The sequence below is a fragment of the Leucopleurus acutus genome (assembly GCF_964270905.1).
Source record: "Leucopleurus acutus genome assembly, chromosome: 4".
In the NCBI taxonomy this organism is placed as follows: Eukaryota; Metazoa; Chordata; class Mammalia; order Artiodactyla; family Delphinidae; genus Leucopleurus; species Leucopleurus acutus.
In genome coordinates this window covers 70,587,707-70,609,708 of record NC_139146.1, presented here as the reverse complement: position 1 = coordinate 70,609,708, position 22,002 = coordinate 70,587,707, and the positions used below count along the sequence as shown (strand labels likewise).

At 39.6% G+C, this 22,002-nt stretch overlaps 1 protein-coding gene across 1 annotated transcript in view; it reads left to right on the top strand.

Annotated features, from left to right (window-relative positions):
* Positions 1-22,002, top strand: part of CORIN (corin, serine peptidase) — a gene marked incomplete at its 5' end in the record, with an annotated part of 265,153 nt that overhangs the window by 225,222 nt on the left and 17,929 nt on the right. Inside the window, 4 exon segments of the mRNA XM_082837777.1 lie at positions 1,323-1,439; positions 4,052-4,101; positions 4,254-4,428; positions 21,288-21,559. Of these exon segments, the coding sequence (XP_082693903.1) occupies positions 1,323-1,439; positions 4,052-4,101; positions 4,254-4,428; positions 21,288-21,559 (614 nt within the window).

Here is a 22,002-nt window from a genome sequence, read left to right as displayed (position 1 = left end):
TTATAATAATCGATGACCAGGGGAAGTGATAATTTTTCTTTCAATGCCACTGAATCTAACTTTTCTTCCCTTCCTGTGCCCCCCCTTTTTACAAAAAATTGGCATTCCATTATCAAAAAAAGAAAGTCCCTAAGCTCACAGACTTGATGCTACTACAACTTCAAGATTTCCAGGTTCATTTGAATCCTTAGCACTGCTTGCCATTCTTTTGAAGTTATCTTTGATGTGTTTCTCCAAATACTTCCACCAGGGAACAATTTCATATACACATCACTTTCCTAACCATCATGCGCCCCTGCCACCACCCCCCCACCTTCATTCGAGGAGCGCCCCTCGTACTTGAAAAGAAAAGATTATCGGATTGTCTGATTTGAATTCTCTTGATGAATTCTCTTGAATTCTCTCCCCATCTCCAAATCCAACTAAGTACCTGCTTCCTTCTCTCCTACTTCCAGATTCAGAAGGAGCCCTCGTTCCTCCTATCTAAAATGAATTCCTCTACCTCTGCTACCCTTAATAGCATCAGGTGATAAAAATCCAAAAGATTTTCTTCAACTATGGATTGCCTAAGTAAACCAGTTATTTCATGAGGAATAGGATATTTTACACAAAAACGCAAACACTTTTGAAACCTAAGGTTTTAAATCTTGGGTACAAGCATATTTATTTGATGATTGAATGAGACATTGATAGGAAAGTACTGGTAGAGTTTGAGTGAGAATATGGGTAAACAGCAAAATGATGTTGTCTAACTCCTGTCTCTACTTCCTAGAGACCTTCCTAATTTTTAGTGCATAAAGATTCTGCAGTATGTTGAAAAAATTCCGCTTACAGTTTTGTACTGTCTGAACAGACACTACATGGCCATTGATTCTCTTTACTTATTATTTATTTTAAGGTATCGCTTTATTGCAGGAATACATTGGGCAAGAAAAGTGAAGGAAAAAATACTCCAGGCAGATAAATTTTATTTTACTTTTGATCCCTGACTAAAGTTGCTCTTGTTTTTTAGGTATTGGAACTTCCACGTCGTATATGTTAGAATTCCGACACCTCGCAAAGTTCAAATACATGTCAGCAGAGAGAATGACTAAAATAGCTGTAACAGTGTGGACGTTTGTTGCTTCAGGATACTTTTAGTAACTTCCCCTCTTGCTGATCACATTACATGCCAAACTTCTTCCAATACTAATCCCCCTCTTGAAATATTGGCTGATAATTTAATGCTTCTTTTTATAAGAGAGTAAGTGCTAAATAATGATATCGCCTGGTCAAAGGTCATTGTACTTTGAATATTTATCTGGTATTTGCCCTTCTATCAGAGAACCATCTGTGACCAAAGTGATACAGGAACAGGAGCGAGACCAGCAGTGGCTGACATTGCACTCCGACTGGGAAAGCCTTAATGGGACCACTTTGCATGAACTACTGGTAAAAGGGTAAGACACCCATCACTAGAGCTGTGTGGAGTGGATTATGGAGCAAACATCCATCATCAGGGCCCTTCTTCTGTTTCTAATTTAAGATAATCCACATTTGTCACATCAAAAAAGAGCTTCCATAGAATAGCTATGGGCCTTTATATTTCGACATCATTTGGCTTTTTTTCTTCTTTGTAGACATAGATCTTTTTCTCTTGGCTAATTACATTTTTCTTTAATGATGATTGCAGAAACTATCGTGGTTAAGGAGGAGGAGCTTGGGTTCTAATCTTGGAGTTTTTTTCACATCCTATTAAAAATAAATTCTTAATATCTACACTTTCTACAGATGTTACATGGGACTAGTCAACAGAAGAAATTGAAATAATGGCAACTGATAAAACTTGGAGAGCCTGAGGAAAAAACAGACACAAAATAAAATTATAATCAAGTAACCTTGAAAATACACTTCTGAAAAATTTCCCCTAAAAAATCATGGCAACATTGCCTCCCTCATCTTGGGTAGGGGTGCAGGAGAAAAGTAAATTGAGGGAATTAACACTCATTTAGTGCTTGTTACATTATAGGGACATAGCTATAGAGTATTTAAATAACTTGCTCAAAATTCACAGCTCACAGATGATAAGTGATAGTCTCTGAACTCAAACCAAGTTTATCTGACTCCAAAGCTTTTAACAAATGTTAGAGAAATCAGTACATAAGAATTCTAAAGAGTAAAACTAAAGGTGGGCCATTTCTCTTCAGAATGTCTTGACATTTTCCCCATAGACCAAACTTGCAACCAAATTTCTGAATAGTTGTCAACTGAAGCACTTCCTCCAATGACCTGAGTCTTTCAACAGTGATTTGTTTCCCCAAACTGGGACTGCCAGAAAATCCCTTTCAGGTCAGATAGATAGATAGATAGATAGATAGATAGATAGATAGATAGATAGATAAACTCATTCTAAGTTGGGAGTTGGTGGACCTGTTCTAGTCCTGGCTTGCTAACTAGATGTGTGATCCTATAAACCACAATTTCCTTTAAAATAAGAGTTGAGACACATAGTCTTTGATCTTTTCCTATTCCTAAAAGCTATGACTTTAAGATCTAACAAATAACAGCTAATTATTTGTATCTCTCTTCTATGCTGGGTTCATTGTTAAGCTCTGCGGGGATGTAGAAGTGGATGAGGAGGCCAAGGACCGTGGTCTCAGGAAACATACATTGTAGAGCTGGACAGAGAGACTCTAAGCTAGTAATAAACAAAATGAATTTCAGATATTTGGAAGTGTTACAAACAAACTAAGGATAACGAAATAGAGAGTGAGGAGGAGATACGACTTCAGGTTGTGAGAAGGCAAAACACAAATGTGCTTTTTCTGTATTATATAATTTATTGTATACACATATCCCCATGCAAATTTAGCAAGAAATGGAAATACAGTAGATCTTCAAAAAGGAATGTGGAAATGACATAGGGTTGTTTTTCTTTCTTCTGACATATCTAGGATTCTAAGCATGTCATAGTATTTTTGACAGTCCCAACATGTTTTTTTTTCTTTTAAATTTGCATTGTGAATAAATGCTTGGAAGAGACTTTGTGGTTAAAACTTAGTGTACCCTCAGCTGAATTCTCTTGTGCAGCCACATTGATAGATGCTTAAACCATGTTCTTGCCTTCAAAGCTAAACTCTAATTTTTAGAAAGTTCTTCCTTTCCTGAATGCACTCTTTCTATAAGTTCTCCCTACTGATTCTGATCCTGCCATCTAGAGTTACATGGGATGAATTTAATCCCCTTCGTCCTGTCAGCTAATCATAGATACACAGTTTAACATTGAAAGTCTCAGTAACATAGAAAACAAATATATGGTTACCAAAGGGGAAACGGATGGAGGGAGGGACAAATTAGGAGTATGGGATTAACAGATACAGGCTAGTATACATAAAACAGATAAGCAATAAAGATTTACTGTATAGTATGGGAAATTATATTCAATATCTTATAATAACCTATAATGGAATATAATCAGAAAAAAACTGAATCACTATGTGTATACCTGAAACTAACACAATATTGTAAATCAACTATATTTCAACTTAAAGAAAAGATAATAAAAAAAGTCTCAAGATTCTTTTCTAGTCTAAATATTCAATTCCTTTCTCTGTTCTCTAACTTTCTGAAGCAATATTTCTTTTCTCTCAAGCTATTTCTCAGCTTCTTTTGGACATACATGTCCTCTCCATAAGCATAAAAGTCTGATATGCTCCCTCCTCACCATACATTCTGGGAAGCAGACTAATGCCTTTCCTTTTCCTCTCCCTACTTTGAAAATCATTGAGTCAGTATTATGGGTGGTGCCACCAGCCAAGATGATGTGGGAACCTTTGCTAACAATAGTTTCTCTTCCCACAAATGTGAAAGTGTATAATGATGATATTAAATACACTTAAAAAAAGTACCTCCTTCATATACCTCCACCTCTAAGGTGATATCTGACCACAGCCCTGCCTTGAGAATTCCTGAGTTAAGTATAAGCTATTTCTTGCCTTTCACTGGTAAAGTGTTTGAAGTGAACGATAAATATGTAACTGAATATTATGCCATTTTATGTTTCCAAATCTAGGCAGTCCTGTCACAGCAGAAGTAAGATTTCTCTTCTATGTACTAAACAAGGTGAGCGAATTAGTGGTGTAACAATGGGATATGAACTTAATTTAACTGGATTGGCTCAAGGGAAAAAATGATCACTTGTACGTGACAGCAAAGATGCAAGCATCTAGCTGGTTTTGGTAGTGAGTCACATACTGTTTCCTGCTCCTTGGTAGACTGTGGGCGCCGCCCTGCTGCCCGAATGAACAAGAGGATCCTTGGGGGTCGGACGAGTCGCCCAGGAAGGTGGCCCTGGCAGTGTTCCCTGCAGAGTGAACCCAGTGGTCACATTTGTGGCTGTGTCCTCATTGCCAAGAAGTGGGTTCTGACAGTCGCCCACTGCTTCGAGGGGTAAGCTGCACCTTTTCTTTTGCTTTGCCTGATCATTTTGTCACTTGGGTATTTTTTTTTTTAACATCTTTATTGGAGTATAATTGCTCTACAATGGTGTGTTAGTTTCTGCTTTATAACAAAGTGAATCAGTTATACATATACATATGTTCCCATATCTCTTCCCTCTTGCGTCTCCCTCCCTCCCACCCTCCCTATCCCACCCATCTAGGTGGTCACAAAGCACCGAGCTGATCTCCCTGTGCTATGCTGCTGCTTCCCACTAGCTATCTATTTTACATTTGGTAGTGTATATATGTCCATGCCTCTCTCTCACTTTGTCACAACTTACCCTTCGCCCTCCCCGTATCCTCAGGTCCATTCTCTAGTAGGTCTGTGTCTTTATTCCTGACTTGTCCCTAGGTTCTTCATGAACTTTTTTTTTCCCCTTAGTTTCCATATATATGTGTTGGCGTATGGTATTTGTTTTTCTCTTTCTGACTTACTTCACTCTATATGACAGACTGTAGGTCCATCCACCTCACTACAGATACCTCAATTTCGTTTCTTTTTATGGCTGAGTAATATTCCATTGTATATATGTGCCACATCTTCTTTATCCATTCATCTGTCGATGGACACTTAGGTTGCTTCCCTGTCCTGGCTATTGTAAATAGAGCTGCAATGAACATTTTGGTACATGACTCTTTTTGAATTATGGTTTTCTCAGCATATATGCCCATATGCCATTCTGTAACTCAGTGCAAAATCCACAGTTGATCTCCTTCCCAGGTCCTTATCTGCTTAGATTTTTCTACCCTTGGTGTTATCATCCTATATAGGTGTTGCTCATTTATTGGCAACAGATGTATATTGCTTATGATTTATGTCCTAAGGAGGGAGGAAGAGGAAGAAGTTTAGAAGATTGACTCTGTAGCCAGCTTTAGTCTCTTTTCTAGCCCTCTTAAATACATCAAATGCATATGAAGTTAAACAGAGCTGAGTTACATAGATACTACAGTGAGGTTAGGATGCTGGAGGAATTGGTGAGGAGTTTGGGAAGTAGAGTGAAAAGTATAATATGTGTGTTAGTCAGGGCTGTCCAGAGAAACAGACCAATGAGAGAGAGAGAAAGAGTTTTCCAGGAATTGGCAAACATTCCTGGAGGCTTGGTGAGTCTAAAGTCTGATGGGGTGGCAGGCAGGCTGGAGACTCAGGGAGGAGCTGCAGTTCAAGTCCAAAGGCAGCATGCTGGCAAAACTCCTTCTTGCCCTGGGGAGATCAGTCTTGGCTCTATGAAAGTCTACAACTGATTGGGTAAGGCCCACCCACATTATGGAGGGTAACCTGCTTTACTAATAGTCCACCATTTTGAATGCTAATCTCTTCCAAAAAAACACCTTCACAGAAACATCCAGAAAAATGTTTGGCCAAATATTGGGGCGCCATGGTCCAGCCACTTGGCACATAAAATTAATCATCGCAAAATACCTAAAGGGAGCAGAAAAATAAGACCAAGGGGAACCCTACCCCAAGTTGACAAACATCACTGCAGAAGGTCCTCATCTATTTCGACTGTTGTTGTATAATTTAGGAGCAAAAAAAAAAAAAAGACTCCTAACCAAAAAATAACAAAATAACAACAACAAACAACAACCATTTTTTATGCCCATGGAAGATTCTGGAGATTAGACATCTAGACAGGAAATAGCTTGTGGTTTGTCTCTGCTCAGCAACGTCTGGGGACTCTGCTGGAAGGTACTAAGGTTCTAGGGGCTGGCACTACCTGAAGGCTGGCAGTGGATGCTGTCTGTTGGCAGGGGCATTTGTTTCTCTCCAAGTGAGACTCACAGCTTGGTAGCTAGCATCCCTCAAAGTGAGAGTCCCAAATAGGGAGCCAGGAGGAAGCCTTTTTTGATCCAGCCTCCAGAGACGCACAACATTGCTTACACTATGGAGTTGGTCAGAGCTGTCACAGCCCCACCCAGATTCAAAGGGAAGAAACATAGAACTCTTCTGTCAGCGAGAGGAGTGGCAAAGTATTTGAGGACATGTTTGAAAAACCACCATACTTCCCATTTTCTTCTTTTTATTTTTAATAATTTTACTTTATTTAAAAGTAATAATAAATAATAGCAAAAATTTAACACAAATAACTCACAGTTCTATCACCTCATTAAATTATTTTCATTTTACCAGGTTAATTTGTAGAAAAAAGTGCAATTTCATTTTTTTGCCTCTTTGTCTATTATTATTTTCTCTCAGCTTTGCCACTTTCTGTGTCAATTTATGAACTTCTCTGGGCCAAGTTTCCTCATATATGAAATGAGGGAAATAACAGTCCCTACCTCACAGGGTTGGTGCAGGCATCAAGTGAGAGCGCTATGTAAAACCTTAAGAACCATGCCTGATACCAATCAGTAAGACATCAATAAAGGTAAATTTTTCTTTTTAAAATATCATTACTAAAAACATGCATTCAGGGACTTCCCTGGTGGCACAGTGGTTAAGAATCCGCCTGCCAATGCAGGGGACACGGGTTCGAGCCCCGGTCCGGGAAGATCCCACATGCAGCGGAGCAACTAAGTCCATGCGCCACTACTGAGCCTGTGCTCTAGAGCCCGCGAGCCACAGCTACTGAAGCCCGTGTGCCTAGAGCCCATGCTCCACAACAAGAGAAGCCACCGCAATGAGAAGCCCACGCACTACAATGGAGAGTAGCCCCCACTCACTGCAACTAGAGAAAGCCTGCGCACAGCAATGAAGGCCCAATGCAGCCAAAAATAAATAAAAGAGCAACAACAAAAAAAAACATGCATTCTGACTTTTCCCTTAGCATTATGGCATGAATATTTTTTCATTTTGCTAGCTCAATTTTTATCTCCTTCCATACTCTCTCTCCTTTACTTTCTCATCATCCTCAAGGTCACCCCTAGTGATTGTTCCTCCACAGCTATAAACACATATTTTTCACAGGGTGTCATTTATTTTTACAATTTGAAATCACACGCTATACTTCTGTTTGTAAGTTGCTTTTCTCATGTAGCAGTATATAATGGACATCCCCTCCAAGTCAATTGATGTAGCTCTAGCTCATTCTTTTTCAAAGCTAAATGATATTCCATCATAGAGATTCACCATACATTTTTATTATTCCCCAGTTGATGGACATTCACGTTAGTTCCAGTTTGCTATCACTTTAACAACACTGCAATACATCTTCTTATGCAAAGCTATTCACCTATTGTTACTCTTGTTTCTACAGAATAGAGTCCCAGAACGTATATTCATCTCCATATGGGAGTTAAAGAAATGAATATATGTTTCCTTTCTTGGAATGCTAACCTAGTGAGGAGACAGACATTTAAACAAGTAATTAGAATAAGAGAAGTGATTATAAAATGGAAATATGTATATCTAGCTATTTGATTGCTCTTTTGGGGGAAATATAATGTAAAAAATCAAACCAGAACCTCCTCTTGAGAACTTTTAATGTGTAAGAATGACCCCAAATGATTGGAAGAGTCTGTGTAGTATGTCAGGAAATACATTGCAATGTTATTGCTTTGGAAGGGGCCAGATGTTTCCAGATGTCTTTTCCAGTTCTGATTTATAACTCCATGATAAGCAGAAGATTGTACTAGCAAGAGTACATTTATCAAAAGACGATTACCTAAATGAATCCAACAGCTCTTTAAGGGAATAACACCCTTTATATGCTAATTCATCCAGTTCATGCACCACTTTTGTCATTTCCATATGTGGTATCCAAGTTTTGTCTTTCACTGACAGATCTGTGAAGTTAAGGAGAAACCTTGCAATAGAGAAGAAATGTGTTTATAATTAAGGAAATGGATATTCTATCAAAGGCCCTGGTAAAATTTCATGGAACATTAGACTTCACAGAACTGTCAAGTGGGGCCTGGCCTATCCATAAGAAGTTAAAAATTGCCCAACTTCAAACAAGTCTTTGCTTGAATATGTGCTAATAACTTTGGTTCTATTTTACAATCTTTCCAGTGGCCCTGAAAACTTCTGAGAACCTCTAATCGTAAGCCTTACTCTCTGTAGGATCCATCAATTGCTGCAATTAATGGGATTTACTTCATATCCTGATTCCATACTTTGGCAAGGGCCAGTGTGACCCATCTGTAGTTCTTTGCAAGCCTGTCTCTTTTAATTATATTCGTGGGAAAAAAGGACATGTCTTGCTCCTGCATGGAGAGGTATTTAAAAATCCCAAAGGAAAATTGAAGACATGAGGTACTAAGTTGATCAGATGAAGTCCCAGATGCCATGGTAACAATTCAACTTCCACAGCTCTAAGGGAGAAAGACCTTGAGTTTCAGGGGTAATTTAACAAGCAATTTCCCTGCCTTCTTTCACCTCCAAGAGACTTAAGGATGAACTTCCTAGGTTGGCACACAACTAGTGATTATAAGAAGTGTCTGATTCCTCTCCAGGAAATTTGCGTGAAAAACTATCCTTTTACTATATGATCACAACCCTTAACCCTGCCAGGTCACCCATGTCTTGATTTCTACCACACCAGCTCTTCACTCCAACAAGACTTGTGTTTGCTTGTCTGCGCATCTCCTCCTATTGTCTCAGCCCATCTGTCTCCTCCTCATCTGGTTTCTTTCCCCAGGTAACCTAGTGCACTGGGATCATCACGTCAGTCCTCTCACCAGGACCTTCAACTTCTTCGCCCCTAGATCTTTCTGCCATACACACCACGCAGACCTCCAACTAAGAGTCAATGTGAAGAGCACGTTTTCAATCCTATTTTCATGCTCTTCCGAACTGAGGAGAACATTACCCAAGGATGCAGATTAGTGTCATGCCTGACTTTCAGCATCCATTGGACCCTTAATATTACTCAATAACTTTTTCACCTATTTCTGGACAGCTCCCTTTCTCATTCTCCACGGAAAAAAACATTGACTTACCCACCTGTACTGATCTAACAGTCTTTTAATACAGTCAGGAAAAGAAGTGAGAGGTTTGGTCTGACGTTTTATTACTGAGCCCATGTCGTGTTCTTATGGTTACTTCTTTATCTTCTAGGTGCATATAAACCATGCCATTCATTTGCAATGTTTTCTTTCCGTTCTGTCGACTTGAGAGATTTGATCCATTCCCATCAAGTACTAATGTCCACTAAAATAGGAATTCTCCATTTTGAATCCATACCTCCCCTGGGGTGCTTTTTTCCAGCACCACCGGTGAGTGAGCAATTGTGGTGACCCTGACCTGACTCCATGCTCCCCACTGCCCTGCCCCCTAAGGAGGCATTCTCTGCATCCTCACTGCTCCAGTGGAAAAATGTCTGGTTCTAGGATGTAGCCAGCAGTTGGCCTAAACGTTAGGCCAATTCCCATAGTTTTGGGGGCTCACAGAAACTGGGAGTTCTTCCCCTTCTAATCTTTGTAGTTACTTACTTGTTTCTTCTTGTCCTGCAACTATCCACGTACTCTGCACCTACGCCTGAACGGCTGGTCATCGCTGGCGAATATCACACCCCAGACTGCTAACTGAGCTCATGTCAAATGTATGATCATGAATCTCAAATGAGCATCTAACAATATGGCACCCATCCAGTATATGTTCACAGTAAAGCCACTTTTCCATCCTCAACTATTTGACATCTTCTCCTGTCTCCCCAAACCTCCTTCACCCTTCTCTGGTCTCACCTCATTCTTTATGAAGAAAATAGACATCATTATATGTTTTACCTTGTCTCACCCCTAATTCCAACAAATTACCTGTATCTGTGGCCACGTTCCCTCCTTTCCCTTGAGTTATGGTGGAGGATGTGTCCTTGCTCCTTTTTAAGGACAATCACATGTCCATTCATCTTTCAAAGACTTTATTTTAGATGCATTTATTTTTTTTAACATCTTTATTGGAGCATAATTGCTTTACAATGGTGTGTTAGTTTCTGCTTTATAACAAAGTGAATCAGTTATACATATACATATGTTCCCATATCTCTTCCCTCTTGCATCTCCCTCCCTCCCACCCTCCCTATCCCACCCCTCTAGGTGGTCACAGAGCACCAAGCTGATCTCCCTGTGCCATGCGGCTGCTTCCCACTAGCTATCTATTTTACGTTTGGTAGTGTATATATGTCCATGCCACTCTCTCACTTTGTCACAGCTTACCCTTCTCCCTCCCCATATCCTCAAGTCCATTCTCTAGTAGGTCTGTGTCTTTATTCCATCAAAGACTTTATTTTAAAATCATCATTTCTATTTTTCGTCAATTTCTCTCTTTTTGCTGGATCATTCCCTTCAGCAAACATGCCTTAGTGTCACCAACTTAAACCCCCTTCTCTTGACTTCACATCCCTCTTCAATTCTTGGCCCATTTTGGCTAGTACTCACAGTAAAACTCCTAAAAGAGTTTCCTACAGTCACTGTCTCCACTTTTACACTTCCTGTATTCCCCTCAGGTCACTCCAGTTGGGTTGTCATCAAGGCCACTACAGAAATGACACTTACCAAAGTCTTTAGTGACTTCCATCTTGCCAAATCCAATGGTGGATTTTCAGTTTCTAACTCACTGGAACCCTCCCTAGTATCTGATTACTACATCCTTCTTAAAATACTTCCTTCACTATTCTTTTAAAATAACAAAAAAAATTCTTATGTCACTGACCTACCCTTCTCTTTCTTTTTTTGCAGCTTCTCCTCTTTTAGGCCACTAAATGTTTTAGTTCTCCAGGTGTGTTGTGGACTGCACAGTTGTGTCCCCCTAATTTCCACATGTTGAAAATCTAACCCCTAATAAGGTGCTCTTAGGAGGTGGGGCCCTTGAGAGGTCATGAGGTCATGAGGGTGAAACCCATGTTGGGATGAGTGTCCGTATAAGAAGAGGAAGAATGCTTACCCTCTCTCCCTCTGCCATGTAACAATACAACAATAAGACCACCATCTGTAAACGAGGAAGGGGATCTTCACCAGACCCTGACCATGCTAGTGCCCTAATCTTTGACTTTGAGCCTCAACAACTATGAGAAATAACCGTTGTTTAAGCCACTCAGTCTATGATAGTTTGTTATAGCAGCCCATGATCAGATAAGGACCTAATTCTTGGCTTTCTTATCTGTCTACAATCATCTAATCACATGGTTTCAAATGCTTGTCTATATTTGAACAGATATGAATATCAAATATTGATATGAATATCAAATATTTATTCATAACTTCCAAATTTATATCTCTAGCACAGCCCAGATTTTCTCCCAACCCACCAACCTCAAACATATTTAAATGCTTAGAGGAAGTGTCCATTTGAATGTGTAATAAACATTCTACTTTACATGGCCAGAACAAAACTTGATTCCTCTTCTCTCCCACTGAGCAAATAATTGTGTGCTTCACAAACCTTCCCCATCTCAGTAAGAGGCATCCTTATCCATTGGTTTGCTAATGCAAACCTGGGAGTCATCCTTAATTCCTCTCACTTTTACTCTAGCAGTAAGTTCTGTAGGATCTTCTTTCAAAATATAGCTTGGGGCTTCCCTGGTGGCGCAGTGGTTGAGAGTCCGCCTGCCGATGCAGGGGACACGGGTTCATGCCCCGGTCTGGGAAGATCCCACACGCCGCAGAGTGGCTGGGCCGCTGAGCCTGCGCGTCCGGAGCCTGTGCCCCGCAACGGGAGAGGCCACAACAGTGAGAGGCCTGCGTACGGCACACACACACACACACACACACAAAATATATATATATATATATATATATGTATATATAGCTTGACCCCAACTGCCTGTCATCATCTTTATGCTATAATCCTAATCCAGACTACCATCATATCAGGTCTGGATTATTGTATTAGCTTCCTAGGGCAGCCATAACAAGGTACCACAAATTCTGTGGCTTCAACAAGCCAAGAAGTTTATTGTCTTACAGTTCTGGAGGCTAGAAGTCTAAGGTCAGGGTATTGGGATGGTTGGTTCCTTGTGAGGGCTGTGAGAGAGAATGCCTCTCGCTTGGATTCTGGTGTTTTGCCGGCAATCTTGGGCATTCTTGGCCTATAGAAGCCTAATTCTGATCTTTGTCTTCATCTTCACCCTTTGTGTGCATGGCTGTCTCCAAGTTTCCCCTTTTCATGAGGATACCCAGTCATATTGGATTAGGGCTCACCATACTGGCCTCAGTTTAAGTTGATTACCTCTGTAAAGACCTTATCTCCAAATAAGATCTTGTTCTGATATATTGGGGATTAGGATTTCAATATATGAATTTTACAGGGGGACACAATCAATCCATAACAACTTTTAAAACAGTTTCCTATCTGTTTTTTTTTAGACTACTCTCTTGTTCACTTATTGTCTATTCTACACACAGTGAGACAGTGATCTTTCTAAAATGTAAATCATACCATGTCACCACCTGTTTTAAAACTGTACAACAGCTTCTCATCGTAACAAGAATAAGATTTCTCATCGTAGCCTTTAAATATCTAGTCCTACCTCTTTGCATCTCCCCCTATTCTCTCATCACTTATTGGGCTCCCAACATGTAGCCTTTCTGTCCCTGAAATCCCCCAATCTCATTCCTGCCTTAGGACCTTTCTACTTGCTGCTTCTGCAGTTTGGAACCCTCCTATGGAGTCACAAAATTGCCTCCTTCCCCTCATTCAAGTCTCAATTTAAGTGTCACTTTGTCAAAGGCCTGCCCTAACCATCCTAGCTAAAATGACCCCCCCCATCAGTCATCTGTCTATCACATTATGCTATTTTTCCCCCTCCTAATTACCAGAGATAATCTTATTTGTTTATATATATATTTGGCTAGCCCAGTAGGATGAAAGCTCTATGAGGGCATGAACCCTGTCTGTTTTCCTCACCTCTGTATTTTCAATTCTTTCAGCAAGGAATATAGCAACCAATCAAATATTTGTTAACTGACTAACCAGCCCCTTCTCGGTGTTAGTGATGACATCTGTAGTTCTTTTAGTAGTTAGAACTATAATTTCTCTGGAACTAGAAATGTTAACTCCTCTGCAGAAGGTCAGTGATCTTTTACTGACCCCTCCCATATCTTAGACCAGACATCAACTCAACATTTCAATGTATTAAGCACTTATAAGTTTTATCACATGGAAGATGAGTCTTTTGGATGTTGCCTGGAGACCATTCTCCTTGAATGGAGATATTAGAAGTAAAGGAAAGTTTAAATAGTTCAGCTTTGTCTTAGTTGACTACTATATTAAATTATTTGCCCCAGATAGAAATCCTCTTCTTGTTCTTCCCACACATAATTTTGCTGAGAAGCCATTTTTATTTTTCCTGCTTTTTTTCTATTGACTGATTGATTGATTGAAGTATAGGGATTTCCCTGGTGGTCCAGTTGTTACCAGGGGTCTGGGTTTGATCCCTGGTCAGGGAACTAAGATCCTGCAAGCCACAGAGCATGGCCACAGAAAAAAAAAATTTATTGAAGTACAGTGATTTACAGGGTTGTGTTAGTTTCAGGTATACAGCAGAATGATTCGGTTATATATATAGATATAGATTTTCAGATTCTTTTCCATTATAGGTTATTACAAAATAATGAGTTTAGTTCCCTGTGCTATACAGTAGGTCCTTGTTGGTTATCTTTTTAAATATAGTAGTGTGTATATGTTAATCCCAAACTCCTAATTTATTCCTTCCCCCCTTTCCCCTTTTGTAACCATAATTTTGTTTTCTATGTCTGTGAGTCTATTTCTGTTTTGTATATAAGTTCATTTGTATCATTTTTTTAAGATTCCGTATATAAGTGATATCATATTTGTCTTTCTCTGTCTGACTTTACTTAGTATGATAATCTCTTGGTCGATCCATGTTGCTGCAAGTGGCATTCTTTCATTCTTTTTTATGGCGGAGTAATATTCCATTGTGTGTGTGTGTGTGTGTGTGTGTGTGTGTGTGTGTGTGTGTGTATGTACATACACCCCACATCTTCTTTATCCATTCATCTGTCAATGGACATTTAGGTTGCTTCCATGTGTTGGCTATTGTAAATAGTGCTGCAATGAACATTGGGGTGCATGTATCTTTTCAAATTATGGTTTTCTCTGGATATATGTCCAGGAGTGAGACTACAGGATCATATGGTAGCTCTATTTTTAGTTTCTTAAGGAACCTCCATATTGCTCTCCATAGTGGCTGTACCAATTTACATTCCCACCAACAGTGTAGGAGGGTTCTATGACTAAGACTTTTTGACAATTGCTACAGTTTCTTGCCACTATTCTGTGATAAACTTTACAGTTTGAAAGATCTGAGATTCTTATGTTGTAACATTTACTTTTTGGATGATTCTTCATTTTCTTACTGCAGTCATTTGTGATGGTAAATCAGAATTTGGAACTCAAACTCTCCCATCTCTGTTTAGCCGTACTTGTTTTAAGAGTGTCTGGACACATTGTCCTATCTTTTTTCCAAAACATTCTTAAATCTGATTCTCTAAGCTCTAGGATGTGTATCTGACTATCCATTCTGTAGCTTTTTTGGACCCTGGGATAATAGAATTGCTCACTTTCTGTAATTTCATTAGTGGTGGCTAGTTCCCCATCATATCTGGGGGATACATTCAGGAAAGAGAAGGTATCTTCCTTCTGTCTGCCATCCTATCACTCACCAGTCAGTCTCCACTCATCCTGCATGCTTTGCCCTCTGTGGCCAGTACCTGATTCTTGTGTTGATACCTGTGGACCCTTCTCTTTGTTTCAGAGAAGTTTAGTATAAAGGTTGTGGTGTAGGGGCATAAAGGACTAGCTTTCTGGCCTGCTACCATCACTTAGTATCTCTGTGATTTTAGACGAGTCACTCATCTGCTCTGAGTCACTGCTTTCTCTTCTCTAAAATGGAATAAGCATTCCTATTTATACCTCATAATTGGTGAGAAGATGATTGAATTGATATGTAGAAATACTTGGAAACTATAGAGATTTTATACTAAAAGAAGAATCCAGCTCTGATCTCTTTTGCTTGTTAGATACATTTTAAAACTTTAGCCAGCAGTTCAAACTGTGTATACTTTACATAAAATCCAGAATTTTGGCTTCCCTGAAACAATCAGAAGGTCAGTTCACACTGGATATTCCAATACGACAGCCATCAGCAGGAGCTGAGAGGCAGATGGCCCTCGAGATGGGCAAGTCTTTTGGTCTGACACCCACTACTTACTGACTTATACTCGGCCCCTTTATGCATTTATGTTGTGGTCATCCCATTCTAGAATCTAGTCACTGCATGTATTAGAGAGAATTCTTTAAACATACCAAGGGCAGATGCAATATTAAAAGTAAGAGGTTCCTAAGATTTGTAGAACAGAAATGATGCTTTTGTGTGATATTTCCTTACTTAGTGCAGATATGGTAAATTTCAAATTACTTCCAAGTCACCACATGGCTGTACCATTTCTGGAGTAAGTCTTATAAACTAGTGATTTCTATCACAGGGGTTAATTATAAATATTAATTTTATTTTCCGAAAAAAAGATCAATAGTAAATATAAGTTATTCGAAGTAAAATCAGAAAGGGTGAAAAAAGGGAAATTTTTGTGCTCTTAAGAAAAGATAAAGATAGAAGAAAATCTCTAAACCTGGCCAGCTGAATTAAGTGAAAATGTGGCAAATTTATGTCTAAACTAGAGCTGAGTGTGGCAAATTACAAACTGAAACTGGTTATTGTGTCCAGAGACATTGTGCCTTCAATTCTGTATAAACTTCCCTGGATGTCATAATGCATCTGAGGTGTATAAGTAGCTGTGTTTTCTCTCTAGAGTGATAATTGAAGAATTAGAAGTTGAAATCATATCATCTCAACATTATCTATAATGTATATTCATCATTAAAACAGGAGCATAAACATGAAGCAGATTAAATAAGAATTTCTGGTAATGAAATACTATGTAGAGCAAGAATGAAAGGAGAAAAAGGTCTCTTAACATCTTCCTCAGCCACTTTTATTGTTACTGGTGGATTTTCACCTGGCTTCACCTTGCCTGCTTCCTCACTCTCAGAGCCTGAGGATCTTGGCACAATCTTCTTTAAGGATGCACCAGTCCTCCTTGCTGTTGCTTTGAAGTCTGACAGCACTGAGAAAAAAATCCCCTTGATGCTGAAGATTTTCAGCAGCTCTACGTGGCTTTTTATCTTTGTAGTCCAATTTACTCCTCACTAAAATGCACACATGAACATAGCTTGTTCCTATGTGTTCCTCTACTGGGTACTTTTTACTGAAACTAGATTCATGTGGCCTTCATATAGCCCTAAGTCTTCTTTCCTCTTTTTGCTTCCACCCAGATGGGGGTGACTTATTCTTTCTAGAACATTCTTAATATACCAATATACCATTTATACACATCTCCCTCACTTCATGTACCCCTTTTGAACAACAGGTTATTGTTTTTCCTGTTTTTTTCCAGACTTGGGAAAAAACATTTAATGAGACTTTATTTTCCCCCTTATACTCTTAACAAAAAAGAAAATAGAACAAACAGTTTCCTTACTGAATATAAAAAAGTATGTGAATTTCCTGTTTTTTTTTTTTTTTTTTTTTTTTTGCTTTTGGTGGATATTAATGCCATAAGGACAGTAGCTTGTGTCACAACAGGCTACTGAATACAAGTTAATAACATTTAGCAGTTTTATTGATACTTATGTTTTACTGTTAGAATTAGATTAACCCCAGTATAGTAATTAAGTCCAAAAAGTTTACACTATTTCATTTTGTTACCAATAATTTGCAGTGTTCAACTGCATACTGCTTGTGATTTAAGCAGATAGATGAGTATTTTTTTTGAAACCAAAATTTAGTAGCTCTGATTGGAGGCAAGAAGCTATTAAATAGGTAGACACATTTGAAATCAATAATTGTTTGATTTCAAATATCTTAAACAATAGAATCTCAAGTGAGTATTGAATTTCTCAGATGGTTATGCACTTACTCCTCTATACTGAAAAATGGAACAGGGAGAGGGAAGGAGGGAGGGAAAGAAGGAAGGAAGGAAGGAAGGGAGGGAGGAAGAGAGGGAGGAAAGGATGGAGGGAAAGAAGGGAGGGAGGGAGGAAGGAAGGAAGGGAAGAAGCGAGGGAGGGAGGAAGGAAGGGAGGGAGGAAGGAAGGGAGGAAGGAAGGGAGGGAGGGAAGGAAAAAAGGGAGGAAGGGAGGGAGGGGAAGAAGGGAGGGAGGGAGGGAAAGAAGGAAGGGAGGGAAGAAAGACAGAAAGAAAGGAAGGAAGGAAGAAAGAAAGAAAGAAAGAAAGGCATGTTCTTTGAGTGATGGCTTTCTTTAATGAAAAATAGTCTTCTGTAACCTTATCCTGTAACGTTCATGAGACAGCACTTCCTGAATCTTATTATAATTGTTTCTTTAAGTGTCCATCTTCACTCAATTCTAAAGTTTGTATAGGCAGGGATCATGTCTTTCTTGATTATTATTGAAATCCCCAGTTCTATATCTATATCTGTATCTATATATTTCTATATAGATATATTTCTCTATATATAGATGTTATATATATATATATATTTTCAAATAGTGACATCAATTTTTTTTATTGAGGTATATTTGATGTACAATATTACATAAGTTTCAAGTGTACAACATAGTGATTCACAATTTTTAAAGGTTATACTCCATTTATAGTTATTATAAAATATTGACTATACAACAAGAACCTACTGTATAGTACAGGCTATTATATTCACTATCTTATAATAACCTATAATGGAAAAGAAATATGAAAAAGAATATATATATAATATATATATGAATCACTTTGCTGTACACCTGAATCATTGTAAATCAACTATACTTCAATAAAAAAATTGACTGTATCCCCGTGTTGTACGGGGATATATATATATATATATATATATATATCCATCCTTGTAGCTTATTTATTTTATACAGTTTGTGTCTCTTAACCCCCCTCCTATCTTGCCCCTCCCCCCCTTCCCTCTCCCCTCTGGTAACCACTAGTTTGTTTTCTGTATCTGTGAGCCTGTTTCTTTTCTGTTATATTCACTAGTTTATTTTTTATATTCCACACATAAATGATATCATATAGTATCTGTCTTTCTCTGTCTGACTTATTTCACTTAGCATAATATCCTCCAAGTCCATCCATGTGGCTGCAAGTGACAACATCTCATTCTTTTTTATGGCTGGGTAGTATTCCGTCATATATATATATACACCACATCTTCTTTATCCATTCATCTGCTGATGGACACTTAGGTTGCTTCCATATGACATCAATTTTGATAGAACTAAAATTATTTTTTTTTACAATGGAAAAAGGATGGAATGTGTGGACTATATAGAGGACTCTTTTAGTAGAATCCAGTCTAGGAATCCAACAATGCTAAAAACATGTTGAATGTTGGCCTTGCATACTTCTTCCTAACCCTCCTAAAATCTCAGCGTTTTGAATTTTTTCTATGCATGAGAAAATGGTGAAGAACGACGTGCCAAGGAAAAAAAGAGGGTGGGTGGGTTTTTGTCAGGGACTCCCTAGGGAGCTCTTAAAAATACTAATTCCCAGACCCCAGCCCAACTTTCAGTTGATATGGGATGATGCCCAGAAAATCAGTATTTGAAAGCTCCTCAGATGATTCAGTATTCAGCCTGGGTTGAAAAACAACTGGTCTAGCTGGTCAAATCAGCTTAGTTGGGAAGCTTGCAAATGAGGGCAGTGATGGCATGGCTGACATGTCACCACAGTATAAAGGAATATCTACAATAAAAGCTCCACATTCCAACACTGGTCAACTAAATGCCTACACCTTTGGTCCTGGCCCACTATGGAGAAGAGAAACTGAGAATGTAGGAGGAGGTGGAGGCCATGATGATGAATAGACCTTGCTTAGGTGGTTGGAGTGGGCCACTAATAAATTTTTTTTTTTTTAATGTTGAGCCTTCTTTTAATTTATTTTTATTTTTGGCTGTGTTGGGTCTTCATTTCTGTGCAAGGGCTTTCTCTAGTTGTGGCAAGCGGGGACCACTCTTCATTGCGGTGCGCGGGCCTCTCACTGTGATGGCCTCTCTTGTTGCGGAACACAGGCTCCAGATGCGTAGGCTCAGTAGTTGTGGCTCACGGGCCTAGTTGCTCCACGGCATGTGGGATCTTCCCAGACCAGGGCTCGAACCCATGTCCCCTGCATTAGCAGGCAGATTCTCAACCACTGCGCCACCAGGGAAGCCCTAATACATGTTTTGAAACATCATCTGTTGAACTATCATTAAACAAGTACATGTTAAGAACCCAATGTATGCTAGGTACTAGGTCCTGGGAATACCAGCCAAGTCCCTGCCTTCACAGAACTTACAGTCTGGGGACCAGACACAGAACAGACAAAGAAGTATATCATCATTGGTATCAATGAGCGCTGTGAGACAAAAATTAAAGCTGGGTCAAGAGTAGAGAGTGATGGGGTAAAGCCTAGACTGGGCAGTCACGGAGGACAGCTTTGAGGTGGTGATGTTTGAGCTGGGACCTGGGTAAAGAGAAGGAATCAGTGTGGGAGCCACGTGAGAGCTGAGAGAACAGAAAGGGAAGAGTCCTGAGTTGTGGATGTCCTTGGCATGTCCAAAAATAGAAAGTCCCTGGGGTTCGAATGGAGCAGGCTATGTGGGGCCTCGAAGGCCATGGATAGGAGTCTACAGTTTGTCTTGAGTGTGATTCGAAGTCCTTGGAGAATTATGAGCAGAAAATGAATTTGATCTAATTTTATTTTTAAAAAGATCACTCTGTGACAGTGAGGAGAATGGGTTACAGGGGCGAAGAGTAGAAGAAGGGCCACCATTTGGGAGATGAGAGTAGCTCATCATGTTTGGGAGATTAGGATTGTAGTGGTGGCAGAGGGAGAAACAACAAGATTCAGGATATATTTGAAAGCAGAGTAGTGAAGACTTGCTAATGCAATCATTGTTGCGTATAAGAGAGATGATTCAACTGCATAACTGGTGGCTATAAATATTAAATAACTGTACAATGAATTCTGAATGCTAACAACATTGCCGCATACACAGCACTCATAAATCTTAGCCAGTATCAGATATCCAAGCAAATATGTGAGTGGATAATTGGATGTACAAGTCTGCAGCTCAAGGGAGAGGATGGAGCTGGAGATATATGTTTGGGAGGTACAAGGCTATGGGTGGCATTTAAAGCCATTGGACTAGGTGAAATCTTCTAGGGGGTGAGTGTAGAATGAGAAGACTGAAGGCAGCGGCCTGGGGCACTTCAATATAGACACTGAGAGCAGAGGAGGAGCATCCAGCAGAGAAGACAGAGATGGGAGGAAATTCTGGAACTTGGAGAGTGCTGGAAGTCGAGTGGAAAAGTGTTTTAAGGTGGAATTGACTAGACTATTGCTGACAAGTTTTCAAAAACAATGAAGTCTAAGACTGCCCATTAGAAGTTGTGGGTGGCCTTTTTAAGCCCCTAGCTTGAAATTTTCAGAAGCCTTCCCTGAAAACTTGACATGTCTGAAGCCCTGGCTCCTTCTTGGAGGGATCTCTTAGCCTCAGCTTTTCATTCTCTTTCATTTTTTTCTCTTGTCTCTTTTCTCTTCACGTCTTTTTGTCATCTTTCCCACTCAATGAAGCAAGTATTAACTACGCTGCCTGCCTTTCAAGGCGAACAAGTGTTATTTTCCAGAACAGCCCCATTCAGGAAGCATGGGCTCTGCTTTCCACAACAGTGCAATATTTGCAAATTGCTCAGGGGTTATATAAATGCTTCTTATATGAATACGTGGGAGATGGGCATGGAAAGAGCCATTATTTACATAAGTAAATATTTTAAAAATAAAATGTAAATTTTAAAAGCTAAATCTGAGTTTAAGACGCCAGTAGATCTTGAATTATTATTTTAGGAGAGAGAATGCTGCCGTTTGGAAAGTGGTGTTTGGCGTCAATAATCTAGACCACCCATCAACGTTCAAGCAGATGCGCCTCGTGAAAACCATCATCCTGCATCCTCGCTACAGTCGAGCAGTGGTAGACTATGACATCAGCATAGTGGAGCTAAGCGAGGACATCAATGAAACGAGCTACGTCCGGCCCGTCTGCTTACCCAGCCCGGAGCAGTCATTAGAACCTGATACTTACTGCTATATCACAGGCTGGGGACACATGGGCAACAAAAGTAAGTCAGGATCCTCAGGAGCACTTGCCTTTCAGCTTGTAACTGGAAAACAATGGGGTACTTCCTGGCCTTTGGCAATCATTTCCCATTTTCACTTATAAAAGTAGAGCCCAAATACTTAGCATTATGTGTCACTCTCCCTTCCGTGCAAATCATAGATGTCAACGCACTTAAACCTGCCAAGCCCAGATACAACCTCAGAAATCCTTCCCCACATCTCAGTCTTTCTCCAGGGAGCCGCTCCTGATGTTTTAGAGCTGGCACGCAAGACGAGACCTATCCGTCATCCTCCCTTGCATTGTTTCTATTGATGATTTGCACTCACTTCAGGCAAAGTCACTCGGAGCCTCTGTCTAGCAGTTAGGTAGTTCCCCTTCTGCAGTCAAGCTGGACGGTCCCATTTCCAACTCTTTGTTATGATTTAGTCCTATCAACATCGGTAA